Genomic DNA, 20,089 nt, shown 5'->3' on the forward strand with positions numbered 1-20,089 from the left:
TCCAGATCCTATCTCTTGTGTCCGGAGATATGAATAATCAATGACATTACGCTGCTGTGCCTTTTGCAGAAGTGTGCTACACTTTGTATAAGGAGACACATTTATACTGTGGTTCAATTCAATTCAATGCAATTCAATTTATTTTGTATAGCCCAATATCACAACAGAGTTGTCTCACAGTGCTTTACAAAGTTCACTGAAATAAACAAGAAGTGTAAGCGAACAAACAATCTAATAAAGAGTCCAGCAGTCGATGAGGCCAAAGGATCAGTCCGATGGATCAGTCCGAGGCATCACCTGCCCTTTATGACCCTCCTTCTTCGGGAAGGAAAAACTCAAAAAACCCAGTGGGAAAAGAGAAACCTCCGGGAGCACCACAATGAAGGAGAGATCCAGCTCCCAAGGACGGACAGGCTGTAGCCTTGGACAACGCACATCCATTGGCTGATGGAGAACCACATCAGCGGGACCAGGACCAGGATCCATAGGAACCAGGGAACCACATCAGCAGAACCAGGACCAGGATCCACAGGAACCAGAGAACCACATCAGCGGGACCAGGACTAGGACCCACAGGAACCAGAGAACCACATCAGCAGGGCCAGGACCAGGATCCACAGGATCAACAGGAACATGAAAGATGAGAAAGCACAGAAAGGCTCCGGGGAAGATAACAAGTTAGAGGCAGACATTTGACTGACATGAGACATAACGATGGAGAGGAAGAGGAGGAGAGAGAATAGAGGAGCCCAGTGCACCATAGGAGTCCCCCGGCAGTCTGAGCCTATAGCAGCATAACTACGGGCTGGTCTAAGGCCTGAGCTTTGTCAAAAAGGAAGGTTTTTAGTCTACTCTTAAATGTAGAGAGGGTGTCTGCCCCCCAAACCCAAACTGGAAGGAGGTTCCACAGGAGAGGAGCCTGACAGCTGAAGGCTCTGCCTCCTGCACTACTTTTGGAGACTTTGGGAACCACCAGTAGACCTGCATTCTGGGAGCGCAGTGCTCTAGTGGGGTAGTAAGGTACTATGAGCTCTTTAAGATATGATGGGGCCTGACCATTAAGAGCCTTGTAGGTGAGGAGAAGGATTTTAAACTCTATTCTAGATTTTACTGGAAGCCAATGAAGAGAGGCCAGTACAGGAGAAATGTGGTCTCTTCTTTTAGTTCTCGTCAGAACACGAGCAGCAGCATTCTGGACCAGCTGGAGAGTCTTTAAGGACTTACTGGGGCAGCCTGATAATAATGAGTTACAATAGTCCAACCTAGAAGTGACAAATGCATGGACCAATTTTTCTGCATCATCTGTGGATATGATGGGCCTGATTTTGGCAATATTAAGTAGATGGAAAAAGGCAGTTCTAGAAATCTGTTTAATGTGGGAGTTAAAGGACAAATCCTGATCAAATAAGACTCCCAGATTCCTCACAGTGGAGCTGGAGACCAGATTAATGCCATCCAGAGCAGTTATGGTAGTAGAAAAGCTGTCTCTGAGGTGTCTGGGGCCAAGCAAAATAACTTCAGTTTTATCTGAATTTAGCAGCAGAAAGTTGCTGCTCATCCAGGAGTTTATGTCCTTAAGGCAGACTTGAAGTTTAGCCAACTGATTGGGTTCATCTGGCTTTATTGATAAATATAATTGTGTATCATCTGCATAACAGTGGAAATTAATGGAGTGCTTCCTGATAATATTTCCCAGAGGAAGCGTATATAAGATAAAGAGTATTGGTCCAAGCACTGAACCTTGTGGAACTCCATGTCTAACTTTAGTGTGAACAGAGTCGTTATTAATATGTACAAACTGAAATCGATCTAATAAATAGGACTTAAACCAGCTTAATGCAGTTCCTTTTATACCAATGAACTGTTCCAGTCTCTGGAACAGGATGTGATGGTCAATGGTGTCGAAAGCAGCACTCAGGTCTAACAAGACCAGGACAGAGGTGAGAGCACCGTGGTCGCGGTGTCTGCAGTTATAACTGCAAACCACGCATCAACCCAGAGAGCTCTGCTGCTGTTACTTTGTAATGTAATTGAAGATTCTGACGTGCAATTATATATTCACAGCAGTACAATTAAAAATGCCTTTTCCTGCCATTGTTATTTTCCTTGTTTCCTAGTAATGTATTGTATTTTGATCAATTGCTAATGGAACTTTGCACTACTAAAGTAGAATATCAACTAAAGGGGTTCAGTGTTGTTTGCCAATGTTGTGGCCCTGTCTTAACGGGGCCCAGTGTTAAATTTTGTTTAACCCTGGAGAACCCACGGGGTCAAATTTGGCCGCTGTTAATTGCTGCTACCCAAAATGAACAAACATAAAAAAAATTGTCAAATTTAACTTCAGAAACCCAGAGTGCCACTTCTGACCCCTGCATAGAGACACTTAGTGGATGAATATTGAACTGACATGAGCCAGAGTGGTAGTGACAAGATGACTGACCACATGCTGTTTTGTTGAGCTGTAAACCTACCCAAACAAAATCGTCTTCTCAGCAAACCAGTGGTTGGTAAAATTGTGTATTTTTTGTTAATCTATTTAGTATTAGCTTGCAGAATGCCTAGAAGTACGTTTTATATTCTTTTTGGATAAATTAGCAACTCTGAGCTAGTTCAAAAAATGATGGGCCAAAAATGACCCATTGGTTCTTTGAGTGACTTTGTAGATGGAGAATGGTGACTTCATCTTCAGTCCTGTATTTGGCTTAAGCCTTGAAATAAATTCATTTGTATAATACATTTTACTAAGTTACCTTGGTAGTACAGGGCCAGAGACTAATACTTATAATAACTATAATAATATAATAACGTATTACTTATTTTATATATAAATATATATAATAAGTAAATTGCCGTCGATGTGCTGTGTGCAAGGACCTCAAAACTGAAATGCACTGTGAAAAATGTGCAGTTCCTCTCTGCATCAACAAAAAAAGAAATTGTTTCAAAGACTACCACAATGTCTAGTGTGAGTTCCTCTCTCTAGCAGAACAGATTTTTTGATAAGCAAAGACCCATGGTGTTAGTTTTTTGGCCTTGTGTTCTTGTTTCCATTGGCCAAAGTGTGTTTGTACATTTGAAATCCAGTTCTAACATGCAAAAAAAACATTGTTAAATGTAGCTGTGTGGTTAACTGATTATTTTCCTAAGTTTAAAATAGTTTGCATTGACAGTGTTTCTTATTGTGATTCTTTGAAATGATACACCTAAAGCCCAATGGGTCAAATTTGACCCTAATCCTAAATTAGGGAATAAAGGGTTAAAATTGGAAAAAGTGGATATGTTGGTGTTCAGTGAACTTATAGCAGTCATTTAATGCATAGTTCATAATTTTCCAAAGAAGAAAAGGGTTCTTGGGTTCTCCAGGGTTAAAGACTGCTTATGTAGATGGAGCTCACATATTCCTGCATATTCCTCTCAGTCAGGTATATTTCAGAGCACTGATTGTTTTAAGGGGCATATAATAAGCCTTTTTTTTTCTCCACCAAATGAGTTTTGTCATTCATGACTAGAGGACAAAAACAACACCATGATAGGTAACTATCCGCCCACTAGAGGACATGTGAGATAAATGTTTGTAGAACTCAATCATTAATCTGAGGTAATGGTGCTAATGATTCTATGTCTGGAACCTCCAACTTTGTTTTCACAGCTGTTGGAGGAAAACACAACTTTATGAGGGTTCAGTGACATAACACGTCTTCTTTCCAAGTAGCATCAATATGAAACACTACTGGACTTAGAACTGTTTGACACTACTTGTTTTCAACACCGGTGATAAACATCCAAAGTGGCTCATGTCACCGAGGATAGATGTGTACAGACAGGTGAGCTCAGCAGATTCTGAGCCTGCAGGAGGAACCTCTTTTCGTGTCTGCACCTGTCTCACAGCACCCTCTGCTGTTAGAAGGACACATTTCAGCTAGAAGACAACCTCAGAGGGTTGTTGGAACATGAGTCATGTGATGCTGTGTCTTTGTGGAGCTGAAACAATTAGTCGATTCACTGATTGACAGATCACTATTTTGAATATTGACAAATTGTTTCATTTATTTTTTTAAGCACAAATTTCAGAATGTCAGCGATTCCCATGTTCCAGCTTATCAGATGTGTACTGTGTACTGATATTCTTTGTCATGTATAATAGTAAAACTGCTGTTTTGGAGTTTTGGACAGAGCCGAAGATGCTACATTGGGCTTTAGGAAATTGTCATGAACATTTTACACATGTAATGAATAATCAACAAAATAATCATCAGATGAATCGATAAAGGTTACAATGATTAACTGCAGCCTTACAAATTTGTATGAATAATACAATGATAATTTTGTATGTCAGAAACATATTGCACGGTTAATGGTCTGTATGTGTATAGCGCCTTTCTAGTTATTTCAACTACTCAAAGCTCATTCACCCGTTCACACATCATTCATACAGGAGGGATCTAATTTGGAGGAGACTATTCTTTCATACTCATTCACACACTGAAGCCATGCTTCAGGAGCAAGTTGGGGTTCAGTGTCTTGCCCAAGGACACTTCGACATGTTGACTCATAGGAGCTGGGGATTGAACCCCGACCCTCTGATCAAGGGACGACCCACTCTACCACTGAGCCACAGCCGCCCCCGACAAAGGGGTAGTGAAAAACATTCCTGGCCAGTGTGGGTTATCATACTTTGGCTTTGTAATGTGGGGTAACACATCCACATTGCCAACTTGCTGCATCAATCAGAAGCATGTTAACTGTGGCTATTAGTTTGAAACATTATTCATATTATCTGCTCTGCATGCATGTGCACAAAAGTGCTGAGCCCCTGGACAGCCCGTTCTTACCCGCTTTCACCCCTATTTATGGCACTTTGATGATGATGATTATGATTACCTATCCATCCATTGTCTATACCGATTATCAGGGGTACACCCTGGACTGGTTGCCAGTCAATCATAGGTCTGACACATAGAAACAGACAACCACTCATGCTCATACTCTCACCTACGGGACATTTAGAGTCACTAGTCTACCTAACCTGCATGTCTTTGGGAGCCAGAGTACCAAAACAGTACACACGTAAGCATGGGGAGAACATTCAAACTCCATACAGAAAGGCCCCAGGCTAAAAGTGCAACAGCTGGTCCAGCAGACTTGAACCTTCTTGCTGTGGGGCAACAGTGCTGACCATCGCACCACTGTACACTCCCCTCCAAAAGTATTGGAACAGTGAGGCAGATTCCTTTATTTTTGCTGTAGACTGAAAACATTTGGGGTTGATATAAAAAAATGAATATGAGACAAGAGATCAACATTTCAGCTTTTATTTCCAGGTATTTACATCTGGATCTGATACACAACTTAGAAGATAGCACCTTTTGTTTGAACCCACCCATTTTTCATGTGAGCAAAAGTTTTGAAACATGTGACTGACAGGTGTGTTTTGTTGCCCTGGTGTGTCCTATTACATTGATTATTCAAACAATAAATAGCGCTGAATGTCTACGTTCAGTTTCAGATTTGGGTTTTGCCTGTGCAGATTGCATTCATAGTTAGAGGCGTAACCAACAAGAAAACCAGAGAGCTGTCCATGGGTGAAAAACAAGCAACTGTGAAGCTGAGAGAAGATGGAAAATCAATCAGAGTCATTGCACAAACATTGGCCATAGCCAGTACAACCATTTGGAATGTCCTGAAGAAGAAAGAAACCACTGGTGTACTAAGTAACAGACATCGAACGGGTAGACCACGGAAAATAGCAGCAGCTGACAACAGAAACATTGTGAGAGCTGTAAAGAAAGACCCTAAAACAACTGTTAGTGACATCAGCATCAACTTCCAGAGAGCAGGAGAAAAGGTGTCACAGTCTACTGTTCGCAGAAGACTTCATGAACAAAAGTACAGAGGCCACACCAGAAGATGCAAACCACTCATTACCAAGAAGAATAGGAAGGCCAGGCTGGAATTTGCCAAAAAGTCCAGAGACAAGCCTAAAAATTCTGGGACAAAGTTTTATGGACTGATGAGACAAAGATGAACCTTTACCAAAGTGATGGAAAGGCTAAAGTTTGGAGAAAGAGAGGATCTGCTCATGATCCCAAACATACAAGCTCATCTGTGAAACACAGTGGAGGTCATGTCATGGCTTGGGCTTGCATGGCTTCTTCTGGGATGGGCTCATTCATCTTCATTGATGATGTAACACATGATGGCAGCAGCAAAATGAACTCAGAAGTCTACAGAGACATTTTGTCTGCCAATTTAAAGAAAGATGCAACCAAACTGATTGGGAGATCCTTCATGGTGCAGCAAGATAATGATTCAAAACACACTGCCAAAACAACACAGGAGTTCATCAGGGGCAAGAAGTGGGAGGTTTTAGACTGGCCAAGTCAATCTCCAGACTTCAACCCTGTCGAGCATGTATTTTACCTGCTAAAGAGCAGACTGAAGGGAGAAACCCCCCAAAACAAACCACAACTGAAAGAGGCTGCGGTGAAAGCTTGGAAAAGCATCACAAAAGCAGAATGCAAAAGTTTGGTGATGTCAGTGGGTCACAGGCTTGATGCAGTTATTGCAAGCAAAGAATTTGCAACTAAATATTAAGTCTTTTCACATTAATCTATTCTAAGTCTATCTGTTCCAATACTTTTGCTCGCCTAAAAATTTGGTGTTCCGTTACAAATAATGCTATCTTCTAAGTTCTAAGTGTATCAGATCCAGATGTAAATACCTGGAAATAAAAGCTGAAATGTTGATCTCTTGTCTCATATTCATCTTTTGATGTCAAACCCAAATGTTTTCAGTCTACAGCAAAAATTCAATGCAATTCAATTTATTTGTATAGCCCAATATCACAACAGAGTGTCTCATAGTGCTTTACAAAGTTCACTGAAATAAACAAGTGTAAGCGAACAAACAATCTAATAGAGTCCAGCAGTCGATGAGGCCAATGGATCAGTCCGGTGGATCTGTCCGAGGCATCACCTGCCCTTTATGACCCTCCTTCTTCAGGAAGGAAAACTCAAAAAACCCAGTGGGAAAAGAGAAACCTCCGGGAGCACCACAATGAAGGAGAGATCCAGCTCCCAAGGACGGACAGGCTGTAGCCTTGGACAGACGCACATCCATTGGCTGATGGAGAACCACATCAGCGGGACCAGGACCAGGATCCATAGGAACCAGGGAACCACATCAGCAGAACCAGGACCAGGATCCACAGGAACCAGAGAACCACATCAGCGGGACCGGGACCAGGACCCACAGGAACCAGAGAACCACATCAGCAGGGCCAGGACCAGGATCCACAGGATCAACAGGAACCTGAGAGATGAGAAAGCACAGAAAGGCTCCGGGGAAGATAACAAGTTAGAGGCAGACATTTGACTGACATGAGACATAACGATGGAGAGGAAGAGGAGGATAGAGAATAGAGGAGCCCAGTGCACCATAGGAGTCCCCCGGCAGTCTAAGCCTATAGCAGCATAACTAGGGGCTGGTCTAAGGCCTGAGCCAGCCTTTAAATATATGCTTTGTCAAAAAGGAAGGTTTTTAGTCTACTCTTAAATGTAGAGAGGGTGTCTGCCCTCCAAACCCAAACTGGAAGGAGGTTCCACAGGAGAGGCGCCTGATAGCTGAAGGCTCTGCCACCTGCACTACTTTTGGAGACTTTGGGAACCACCAGTAGACCTGCATTCTGGGAGCGCAGTGCTCTAGTGGGGTAGTACGGTACTATAAGCTCTTTAAGATATGATGGAGCCTGACCCTTAAGAGCCTTGTAGGTGAGGAGAAGGATTTTAAACTCTATTCTAGATTTTACTGGAAGCCAATGAAGAGAGGCCAGTACAGGAGAAATGTGGTCTCTTCTTTTAGTCCTGGTCAGAACACGAGCAGCAGCGTTCTGGTCTGATAATAATGAGTTACAATAGTCCAACCTAGAAGTGACAAATGCATGGACCAATTTTTCTGCATCATCAGTGGATATGATGGGCCTGATTTTGGCAATATTAAGTAGATGGAAAAAGGCAGTTCTAGAAATCTGTTTAATGTGGGAGTTAAAGGACAAATCCTGATCAAATAAGACTCCCAGATTCCTCACAGTGGAGCTGGAGGCCAGATTAATGCCGTCCAGAGCAGTTATGGTAGTAGAAAAGGTGTCTCTGAGGTGTCTGGGGCCAAGCAAAATAACTTCAGTTTTATCTGAATTTAGCAGCAGAAAGTTGCTGCTCATCCAGGACTTTATGTCCTTAAGGCAGATTTGAAGTTTAGCCAACTGATTGGGTTCATCTGGCTTTATTGATAAATATAATTGTGTATCATCTGCATAACAGTGGATAAGATAAAGAGTATTGGTCCAAGCACTGAACTCCATGTCTAACCTTAGTGTGGACAGAGGATTCATTGTTAATATGTACAAACTGAAATCGATCTAATAAATAGGACTTAAACCAGCTTAATGCAGTTCCTTTTATACCAATGAACTGTTCCAGTCTCTGTAACAGGATGTGATGGTCAATGGTGTCGAAAGCAGCACTCAGGTTTAACAAGACCAGGACAGAGAGGAGTCCTCTGTCTGATGCCATAAGGAGGTCGTTTGTAACCTTCACCAGTGCTGTCTCTGTGCTGTGGTTCGCTCTAAAAACTGACTGAAAATCCTCAAATAGACTATTAGAGTTTAGAAAATTACACAGCTGATTAGCTACGACTTTCTCCGGGATCTTGGAGAGAAAGGGAAGGTTGGATATAGGTCTATAGTTAGCTAACACACCTGAATCAAGAGTAGGCTTTTTCAGGAGAGGTTTGATTACTGCTATTTTATAGGACTGTGGTACATAGCCTGTTAGTAGAGACTGATTTGTCATATCCAGTAAGGACGTGTTAATTAGGGGCAGGACCTCTTTAAGTAGTCCAGTAGGAATGGGGTCTAGGAGACATGTTGACAGTCTAGATGAGGAGATTATTGAGGTCAATTCAGCAAGATCAATTGGAGAAAAACAGTCCAAGTACACATCAGGTGTAACAGCTGTTTCTATGGTTCCTAGGTTTGAAGTTGGACCAGACCCTGTTGAGGGCAGGAGGTGCTGAATTTTTGTCCCTAATAGTTAGAATTTTATCATTAAAGAAGCTCATGAAGTCGTTACTGCTGAGCTCTAAGGGAACACAAGGATCAATAGAGGTCTGGCTCCTTGTCAGCCTAGCTATCGTGCTAAAAAGGAATCTAGGGTTGCTTTTATTTTCTTCTATTAATGAGGAGTAGTAGGCGGCTCTGGCATTACAGAGGGCCTTTTTATAGGTTTTAAGACTATCTTGCCAGATTAAACGGGATTCTTCCACTTTGGTGGCCCGCCATGTCCTTTCTAGCCTTCGTGAGTGTTGCTTAAACTCACATGTCTGGGAGTTATACCAGGGAGCTTGTCTCTTTTCTTTAATTCTCTTCTTTTTTAGAGGGGCAATAGAGTCTAGTGTCATTCGCAGTGAACCTGCAGCACTATCGACCAGATAATCAATTTGGGAGGGGCTGAGATTAACATGGGGGTCGTCCGCAGCACAGGGACACACTGGCTGAAATACTGAAGGAATCACCTCCTTAAATTTGGCAACAGCACTATCAGATAAGGATATAGTGAGGACCTCCCTGTCATAAAGAGCATAGTCTTGTAGCAAGAAATCAAATGTTATCAGGTAATGGTCTGATAAAATAGAGTTATGTGGAAAGACTGTTAACTGTTCAGTTTCAACACCATAAGCCAAAACAAGGTCAAGAGTGTGGTTAAAACAGTGAGTTGGTGCATTTACACTCTGGGAGAAGGCAATTGAGTCCAAAAGTGAGACAAAGGCAGTGCTAAGACTATCATTATCATTATCCATATGAATATTAAAATCACCTACTATAATCACTTTGTCCACACTGAGGACTAATTCTGATAAAAACTCTGAAAACTCAGTTAAGAATTCAGAGTACGGGCCAGGAGGGCGGTACACTGTGACAACCAACACTGGTTTTAGAGTTTTCCAGGTTGGGTGTGAAAAACTAAGAACAAGGCTTTCAAAGGAGTTATAATTAAGTTTGGGTCTAGGTTGGACTATTAAACTAGAGTTAAAGATTACTGCAACTCCACCTCCACGTCCAGAATCTCTAGGAATATGAGTATCACTGTGACTGGGAGGAGTGGCCTCATTAAGGCTAACATACTCCTCAGGACGTAGCCAGCTTTCAGTCAGACACAATAAATCAATTTCATGGTCAGATATCAGATCGTTTACTAAAACAGCTTTGGATGGCAGAGATCTGATGTTTAAAAGTCCACATTTAACTCTCCTGTCCTGTTTCATAGTACCAATGGTGGTATTAATTCTGATTAAGTGTTTATGCTGAACTCCTCTCCTGTTGGACTTAATAGATCTAAATGATCTGAGTGGTCGGGGGACAGACACAGTCTCTATAGGATGTTGGGTGGGTGACTGTTCTAATGGAGGAGCAGAGAAGTGTGTAAGACTGCAGCTCTGCTTCCTGGTCTCGACTCTGGGTTGTCAGGTTTTAGGACTTATAAACTTCGCCATATTTCTAGATAAGACCACAGCTCCGTCCAAAGTGGGATGGATGCCGTCTCTTCTAATGAGACCAGGTTTTCCCCAGAAAGACTGCCAATTGTCTATGAAGCCCACATTGTTAGCTGGGCACCACCTCGACAGCCAGCGGTTAGATGATGACATGCGGCTGTACATGTCATCACTGGTCAGGTTGGGCAGGGGACCAGAGAAAACTACGGAGTCCGACATCATTTTAGCAAAGTTACACACGTACTCCACATTAATTTTAGTGACCTCCGATTGGCGTAATCGGGTGTCATTAACGCCGACGTGAATTACAAACTTACCAAATCTACGTTTAGCCTTCGCCAGCAGTTTTAAGTTTGACTCTATGTCGCCCGCTCTGGCCCCCGGGATGCACTTAACTATGTACGCTGGTGCCGCTAGCTTCACGTTCCTGACTATGGAGCTTCCAATGACCAGAGTCTGGTTCTCAGCGGGTGTGTCGCTGAGTGGGGAAAATCGGTTGGAAACCTGAAGGTGGTGGTGCACCGTGGGCTTCTCTTTTGGGCTATGTTTCCTCCGGATAGTCACCCAGCCGCCCTGGTTTCCCGGCTGCGCGGGAACCGCCGGGGGAGTAGGAGCTAAGCTAGGTCGGCCCGCACCGGCTACTGGGGGCTGGCTAGCTACTGCTGACTTATGCTCCATGGTGCGGAACCGTGTCTCCAACTCACTGAGCCTCGCCTCCAGTACAGCAAATAAACTACATTTATTACAGGTACCAGTTTCACTAAAGGAAGCAGAGGAGTAACTAAACATGTGGCACACTGAGCAGGAGACAGCAGGAGACTGAGAGGGAGAGAGAGAAGCCATTGTAGCGGTTTTAGCTTTAATAAGCTAGCTAGTGATTTAGGTATAAAGCTACAGAAATAACGAGATTATCACCACAAGAAGTGAGAAATATGTGTGCAGGTTGTAAATTTAAGTGTACAGCTGGTGGATAAGACAGTAAAAATAAAGGAACTGGCCTCACTGTTCCAATACTTTTGGAGGGGAGTGTATATTACAGTTATTTACCTTGGGCCAGGGTGTGACCCTAGACTGTGAGCCAGTTTATTAAGGTAACAATAAGCATTAGATATGAGTTTACATTTAGGTAGTAGTTTACAGTAGAAACATGAATTTATTATTATTTTCCACCACTGACTGGAAGCTACACCTGCTCACTGTTAGTAAACACACGGTGATAGTCCCCCTCCGTACGGCCAGGGGGCAGCACTGCGGTGCTCAGTGAGGAAACAGAGCCGGCTGCTGGGAGACGATGTAGACCGCACAGTCAGCAGTTAGCAGCAGTTAGCAGCAGTTAGCATCCTACAGTTTACACCCTGCTTTTTATACAGTCTCCGCTTAAGCCTGTGTTTAATAGAGACACGACAGTCGCACTGCGGTACAGTTTCTACAGAAGAAGCTAAGTTTGGTGGATATGTCGGGCTCATCTGGAAAGGACGACCTGTTCGACACCATTATTATGGCGGATGAAAGGTGAGTCTTCTGGCACCTGGTGGTGTTTACTATATGTAAATAAACCAAGCTCCGAGTTTAACCACCATGAATTCTAAACTTCAGGTACTTAATACGACATTCATCAAGCAACGTATATAACATATTGAAAAGTTGACCTAAACAGACTCTATAGACTTCCACTGAATACTGTGCTTCAGGTTCCGAGGGGAGGGCTACCGGGAGGGGTTTGAAAAAGGGTCTCGCCGAGGACTGCAGGACGGCCGCAGACATGGAGCCTCACATGGGGCCAAACTGTCCACTGAGGTGAGTCAGCGGGGGCTGCAGGTAGAATATATTTGTCTATTGTGCTCTTGTCTGCCGTGGGGTCATGTCGCTCAGTGCCTCACTGCTCAGAACATGGTTTACCTGATGATGATGACATTCTGCTGCACGAGGAATGTCTGGTTCATCTAATTGGCACAGCTCACAATGACCCTCTTCTTCTTCTGTCTGCAAACATGGAGTTCAACACAGTCTGTTTGCTTATTGTATGTAGAAATAAGTCGTGTGGCTTTAAACCAGCTTTGTTTACTGTCTCCTACCCTCTCCTCCAGATTTCCTTCTATTATGGGTTTGCCGTCACATGGAAATGTCTCCTCCAACATAATACAGATGTCAAATCAAGGTACGGTCTCCTCAGACAACATCGCTGTCTTCACTCCGGTGTATTGGGACCTGGTTTGGTAACCCTAGATGAAGTTGTCTTGAATAGCAGTGGGCTTTTATTTTGAAAAGCCAAAAATGAGTGGAGAGCTGAAACAGCGATCATCCACTCACACGAGATAGTAAGTAGGGAAGCCTCCCAGCATGGAGGGGTGACAGATTTATTGTCATATGTCTCAATCTCGCACTGTTATTGGTGTTATTTTGTTCCACAAAAATAGATCTGTGTGAATTGGAAAAATAATACACAGTGTGTGAGTAAAGATTACAGCGTGCTGTATTCTTGTGCCCAGCGTAGTAGAGGAGTTTAGCAATTTAGCAGGAACTGTGCGGCGAAAGTTAAGCTGTCTAGACTAGTCTCAAGACCGAGGGGGTGTCCTCATGGTGTGAGAGTGCCATGGCACGTGTGAGAAGGTGCAAGAAGGAAATGTTCCTGAATGTTGCTGTGCTAGCAGTTCCTGAAAGGTTATCCCAGTCAGGGCATTCCACAGCGATACCGATGGCCAGCCAGTGGGGAACAAGTATTCAGCTGGGGGGGGGGAGGATCTGTGAGCATGCACCCACACAGAAAACACTTTTGACCGTAAAAGCCAAAATGGTTGTGGCCTTTTGTGTATTGTACTGTTGCTTTTCCGTCATATACTCTTAATTATTGCATATGGTAATGATTTTGGGGCAAAACATAAATACTTGATCATGTAGTCTGTTACTGCAGGAAGTTCCATTACATCATTTTGTATTTTCAAAACATGATTTGGCGCATCTGACATTAGTTTGCGTAATCTGTCACTGGCAAAAAATACAAAAGCATTCCAAGACTGCATTATCCTCATACGACACAAGTTCATTTGACATTCTGTACCATCGTGCTCGCATTGTTTTTCCAAGCAGAGGCTCGGGGTGGTAAAATGTACACGCATGGCGACTGTTTCATTAGAATCAAACATTAATATGATAAAGTAGCCGGCTGGACTTACATTAATAGGCAGCTGTTTGCCGACAGTCGGTGCTTATAGAAAACCACCTATTAATTTACTGGGAATTATGTGTGAAAGAGGCTTAAAAATGTTAGTGGTTCATTTCAACCTCTTGATCAGGATCTCACTATGAATGAGCATCGTTGAATTACAAAAAAATCCAGACTTGTGTTGAATCATCAACAGACAAGTTAACTTAGTGATGGGACTGTGACTCATTCTTTGGGGAAGATCAGGGAGTTTATACTTCTGGTGTGTTTGACACATTCCAGCTGCACTATAATGAGACTGGTTACCCTTTGGGAGAAACATTGTTCAAAGAACATTTACTGATGGTGTGTGTGTGTGTGTGTGTGTGTGTGTGTGTGTGTGTGTGTGTGTGTGTGTGTGTGTGTGTCAGAAAGCGTACGAAAGCACTGGATGCTCTCTTGGCTTTGATCCAAAACTCCCCTCATGATGATCCTCATTCTACGAGGCTGCAGGAGGACATGGAGAAACTCCGGGCCAAGTTCAGACAGGTACTCCATCTTCTTCAGTTCAGTCTACAGGATCAGGGCTAATCAAAGTGTTTGAATCAATAGCAAGTGCTGATGCTTTACTGTAAACCACCATGGCCCATTAAAACCCTGTTTCTGTGGTGTAAGGCACAGTTTGCGGTTTACATTAGTCTTGATTACACTATATTAAAATAAACACGTTTCTGTACATCTATATCAGTCAGGGATGTGTATCTCTATCAACATAACAAAAATGGAGATTTATTAATCTAGTATTGTGTCTAATGTTAATGGATCATAGCATATTAGGAATGTCTCATCCTCATTCAAGTCTGTGCAATACTGTTTTTCTGACTGGTGCAATAATTCATTACTTCATCCATTCTACTACAGAGCAATCTCTGTTATATTTGTATTTACTGCAGAGCTTTTTAATTATATTTATATTATATTTTACTTATACAGGCACCTGTTGTTTAGCTTATCTTTGTACTGTTCTGTTCTTTGCTGCTGCAAATTTCCCCAATGTGAGACGAATAAAGGTTTATCTTACTTTATTAATCTGCAGATGATCTGGTTCATAGTGAGATCAAACTGTTTCTATGGATGTTAGTTTTTGAAGACAGACAGACAGATAGAGGCCCCTCCCCTCTCCTGGCAGACATATTAAATAGGATTTTACCAATGCAAAGATGTTAGAAAGAATGTATTGTGAGTTCATCCCAAATCGTATCTGGTGTGGGCCATGATTTTCAAATATTGTGACTATACTATAGTGACTATCGTTGTTTTGAAAATATATTTACCTTCATCTCATCTGCCGGCGCCTGGTAGTGTGACTGTCAGGAGCAGTAGCTTCATCTGGGACACTGAGATCTGTAAACAAGTGGGCACAAACAGTCTCTTATATTTCAGTCATTACTTAAGCAGTCCTATTTCATCCAGTCGATCTTCCCGTGACCAGACATTATCAAGGAACTGGGTTAGTTTAGCTCTTATTGGAATAATCTGTGAACAGTTTACAGTGATTGAATTTCACCTCCCTAAACCTCTGTGTGGTGTCGTCCAGGTCTGCTCCATGCTGAGTGTCCCAACTGACTTCAAGGATTACATCAAAACATCTGAAGGGACTTCTTTTTGAACCTCTCCTGATGATGAGGAGAAGCAGAGCCGCTGTCAGCCAGCAGGCCTGTGGTCAGTCTGAATGGACCCACTGCAGACTGACCGCCTGCTGCCACCTGTCTGAGGACCATCTTAGAGAGTAGTCTGTGAGAGGGCTACAGTCCTCATTACAGTGGATCAATCTTGAGGACATGACTGCAAACCTCCAGTAAGATTCCAGGAACTGGGATTAGGATTAAGAAATGGATATTATTCTTGACTGTGGTAGCAGAGTGGATTTATTGCAGTGTGCTTAAATCAATAGAAAATCAGGATAGTGAAACTTTAAAGTAACAATGAGAGTTGTGTTACTGAAAATACTTAAGGAACAAAGATACTAAAGTAATATCTTGAACATCATTTCTTGTGTTATTTGGGAGGTTTGACTAAACTAGTGAATTGAAGCAGCTCATGTTTCTTCTCAGCAGAAAGCACCTCAGTGCTCCAGTCATTTTACTTTCTGCTCCTCTAATACTATATTTTACTGTACAGTTGTCTTTACACAACACAGACATCTGCCGTCTGGATTTAGTTTTAGATTTTACACTCAAAACATTAGAAGAAAACATGATGCCTTGTTCCAGATTAAACACAAACAGAAAACTAACCTTTAAAGGGGGATTTAATACATTAGCTTTAGCTAGCTGTGTGTCGATGCTATAGTTCAAACTACACACACCTCCACCAGCTACAACAATTTGGCTGAAATGTTGATCAGTTCCCATTCCAAAAATCTGTATTTTCATATTTTTCAATATTTATTAAAGTACATCTTTGAATGCAGGAACGTGACTTGTATTGTTGTCTTGTCGTGTCACTGCTTGAGTAACTTCACTAGGATTTGAACACCACGCTGACAGGAAACATCAGAACAGACTAAACTGTCCCAAAGAGGTGCACATTTACTGCAACACCTCCTGTTACACCTGACATGAGCAGACCTTCAACTCTAATATTTATTGTAATGATTAATTAGTGGACAGAAAACTGATCAGCAAGCCAAATGGTCACTGGGTCCAGCTTCTACAGTGTGACTATTGATACTTTTCATACTTTTTAATGATATCTAACAAAGCAAACACAAATTATTTATTGATCTGACACTTGGACTAAACAATAAATTATGTTGTGCACAGTATTAACTGTAAAGATTCTCAGTCATCCGAGTTATTCCTTAGGAGTTGAGCAAAAAGTCAACTGGACTTGTTGAAGGTAATTGAAATTGAAATTGAAATCCAATACTTGACATACAAGTACAACAAGTCCATTTGACTTTTTGCTCAACTCCTAAGGAACACAGTATTAACCTGTTTCAGATTAAGATGTTTCAGAGAACTATGTTTGGGTTTGAAACATGGCATGGAGTAAAGACTGTAATTAATAAGCCATCATTTTTGCATTTAAATTTTTCAGGTGGTTTTGTGACATTTCAAATCACACCGAATGAATATATCACCTAGTGCAGCAGTATTTTAGCTTTTTATGTAGTATGACGTTAGTATGACATCATGCTGTGGTTCCACAGCCACTACTTGATGGAAGGATAAATGTTTTTTGGTTTTTTCCTCTCTCTATGGGAATTTTGATCATGCAACATTCATCATTATAACAGCAGTATTCCCCTTGAATGTGACAGAGGGATGGAACTCCCCAGATGTCCACTCACACAGGAGGGACATCCTACGAAGTACAAAGCAGTGAGCCACTAGAGGGCAATGCTGCCACTTAGTAACTACACCAGAACCACAGGCTCAGGCTCCTTCTCACTCATGTCTTGGTTAAAGTGGAGGTGAGCTTTGTTTAACCCTCCAGAGTCTTGGGGTAAAATGGCCGTTTTTTTACTACTTTTCATTTTACCTTTGTGTTTCCCATTAAAACTGTTTAGCTTGCTTTCTTTGTGTTTGTGTCTTTGACGCCGACGGGCGGTCAGAGACTCTGAAGAGTTAAACTCCCAAACTACAGCAATGGAGCCAGGACAGTTTCTTTAAATAATGGCATCGAAAACAAACCCTGAACTACAGATAAGATAAGATTAGATAAGAGAGGCTCTATTCAGCAACAGGAGACAGAAATAAAGTGTCAGTAACAGAATTAGTGCAAAAACAAATGACAAAATATAGAAATAAATGCAAACATAAAAGTATGAGAGTATAAATATATATAAAATATATACATGTGTGGATTACACAGGATATTGTGAGATATTAGTGGTGATAAAGTGCAGGTAGTGGCTGTGATGTCATGCGGTTTACGTAACACTGTTGTTAAACAGTCTGACGGCAGTGGGGATGAACGACCTGCGGTAGTGCTCCTTACACAGTGGGTGTATCAGTCTGCTGCTGAAGGGGCTGCTCAGGGCCCCCACAGTCTCATGCAGGGAGGAGGAGGTGTTGTCTATGATGAATATCAGCTTGGCTACTTCTCCTCTCGCCCACCTCCTCAGTGGAGTCCAGCAGCCTCCTGTCCCTGTCTGTGCTGCCCCCCCTCTCTTGGACAGGGCAGCGTGTTGTCAGTCCAGTCCTGCTTATTGTAGTTCTCCACCACCTCAATGTCTAAACCCTGGATGTTCACCAGTGTGATGAAGGACGTTTTCCTCCTGAAGTCGATCATCACCCCCCTCGTCTTGCTGGCATTGATGTGAAGCAGGTTGAGTTTGATGGGGTGAGAAATATGAGCAGGGCAGTTTTAACGCTGGCAAAAGTGAAAGCTCTAATCAGTAAAAGGTCTGTACAGTGATGGATGTCTACAGTGTGAGTGGTAATTTTACCGTCCACCTTATTCTGATTGTTGCCTGTTCCACTTTCAGGTTCAGCTATTTTCTAGTCTATCTAAATAGAATCCTCACATGTGAATGCTAAAAGCCTCTGTAATCATCCCTGCTGTCCACACTGGTCACTTAACATCCATCCCTAATATCTTTTCAGTGTAAGAGGTGAAGGACAAAATGTAAAGTCTCTATGCAAAACTGCATTCAAAATGCATGTTTAGTACAAAGTTACCAGTGGAGCGACACGGGAGCACAGGAGGATGGATCACAGAGACATTATTTCAACTTACACATGGATGTGTCAGTATTGTGCGATAATCCAAAGCTACAATGTAGTACAACTAGTGTAGTCAGTATGGGGGGGCACAAGGGATCTCAGACCCCTCAGCTGACACCTAGAACCCCCTGAAAATCCTCAAAATCATTTTTCGTACTGTTTCCCATTTATCTTTACTGTATTATTTTACATTTAAATGCAATTTGTGGTAAGACGAGAGTGTAAAATAGGATGTGCGCTGTGGTGCTGTCATACAAAGCAGAGATAACAGTCGTTAACAGTCAAGCAAATGTTTGAGATATCCAGAGATGTATAAAGAGAACCATGGTGCTTCCGCCTTCTGTGCATCTGCAGCAGATGGCTAAGAAATGATAGCGATAGAAAAACAGTAATAGTAGGGGGAAGAACAAACACTTACTGGTAGGGGGATGGAATGGAAGCACAACAACACAATGTCTAATGGCTCAATAGCTAATTTGGAAGATTGAGAACACTGGCTTGGCTTCACCAAGCGGCGGGCTGGAGGGTTTATATACAGCATCATCATCGTGCTACAACCTAAGTCAGGACACATGAAAAAACACTGGGACAATGGCATTTTGCCATGGACCAAAATTAGATTTTTTGGATGTGAATACATATGTATTGCTAATCTGAACCTTCAGAATCATATAAAAAAAGTTCGCTATTACTATCATTGTTAATTGTTGTTGTTTCTTGAGGAAAGTTAAACATTGGGTTTAATCTTTATCTTTAAATCTTTAGGTTTAATCCAAATCATTGTGATGTGTTGTAAAACAGTTTTATCGCCTTGAAGATGGCCGAGTAGCCTTCTACCATGTTAGGCTACATAATGCTTTTATGAATATAATTTCAAATCTGAAATGGGTATTCTTCTAATAATCATTTACTGTTGTGGTCCAGCAACGTCTGTTCTTGGTGCTTTCTTGGTTTTCACCAATCTAGACTGGTGCAACACAGACTGGGGTTCAACCTGTGAACCTTGTGAAATACAGGAAATTTGTTTTTAAATTGCAATTTCTCTTCCAGTAGAGGACTTCCCACACCCTCTGCCAGTTATGTATCCAAGTTTACAATTTTAAAACATCACCAGGCGCACTACAACATAACATCAGCAACACAATAACAGCCACGGGCCAGTTACCCAGGATATCTTTTCGTTATCTGGCTTCACAAAACCTAACAATCATGCTAAGCAGTCACACAACTCGGTAAGTGAACCCAGGTTTTCTCATTCCAGCCATGAGCCTTCACATAAAATAGACGATGTTTGTAGGATGTGATCAACTGCAAACAAGGGCAAGTCACCTGGCAACAGAGCAGCATGTTTTACAAACTTTGACAGTTTGACTTTCGGTGAAATGTATTTCACCATGCCTGGAGAATACCATGGACCTTGACACCAGAACTGTAAGAGGTTCTTTTTAGACGGAGCCATATGTTGTCCACTTACTTGAATATGTTATTTTATATGTATGCACTTTATCTTTTTTGCACGATATGGAATGAGCACTGTAAATACCATATGGAATTGATCATTTTGATGGTGTACTTTTATATATAAGAGCGTATTTTATGTTAAGCTGTATTATGTGTTTCTTTTGTTTCAGGTCGGAGCAGACAATGTGAGGTCTCTCTACAAGAG

General features: G+C 42.0%; 1 protein-coding gene across 1 annotated transcript; it reads left to right on the forward strand.

Annotated features, from left to right (window-relative positions):
* Positions 1–11,837: 11,837 nt before the first annotated feature.
* lto1 (LTO1 maturation factor of ABCE1) lies at positions 11,838–15,739 on the forward strand. The gene is made up of 5 exons (XM_070829069.1): positions 11,838–12,060; positions 12,240–12,345; positions 12,636–12,706; positions 14,122–14,239; positions 15,288–15,739. Exons 1-5 carry the CDS (start codon positions 12,002–12,004, stop codon positions 15,357–15,359), a joined length of 426 nt encoding a protein of 141 aa, XP_070685170.1. The 5' UTR covers positions 11,838–12,001; the 3' UTR covers positions 15,360–15,739.
* The last annotated feature ends 4,350 nt before the right edge of the window (positions 15,740–20,089 follow it).

The sequence above is a fragment of the Pempheris klunzingeri genome, chromosome 1, assembly GCF_042242105.1.
Source record: "Pempheris klunzingeri isolate RE-2024b chromosome 1, fPemKlu1.hap1, whole genome shotgun sequence".
Classification (NCBI taxonomy): domain Eukaryota; kingdom Metazoa; phylum Chordata; class Actinopteri; order Acropomatiformes; family Pempheridae; genus Pempheris; species Pempheris klunzingeri.

What these genes read in the sequence shown, in the direction of transcription:
- lto1 (XM_070829069.1), top strand. Translation starts at nt 12,002, where the DNA reads ATGTCGGGCTCATCTGGAAAGGACGACCTGTTCGACACCATTATTATG. An exon ending in GGGCCAAACTGTCCACTGAG is followed by an intron (nt 12,346 to 12,635) that starts GTGAGTCAGCGG and finishes CCTCTCCTCCAG; the next exon opens with ATTTCCTTCTATTATGGGTT. An exon ending in AATACAGATGTCAAATCAAG is followed by an intron (nt 12,707 to 14,121) that starts GTACGGTCTCCT and finishes TGTGTGTGTCAG; the next exon opens with AAAGCGTACGAAAGCACTGG.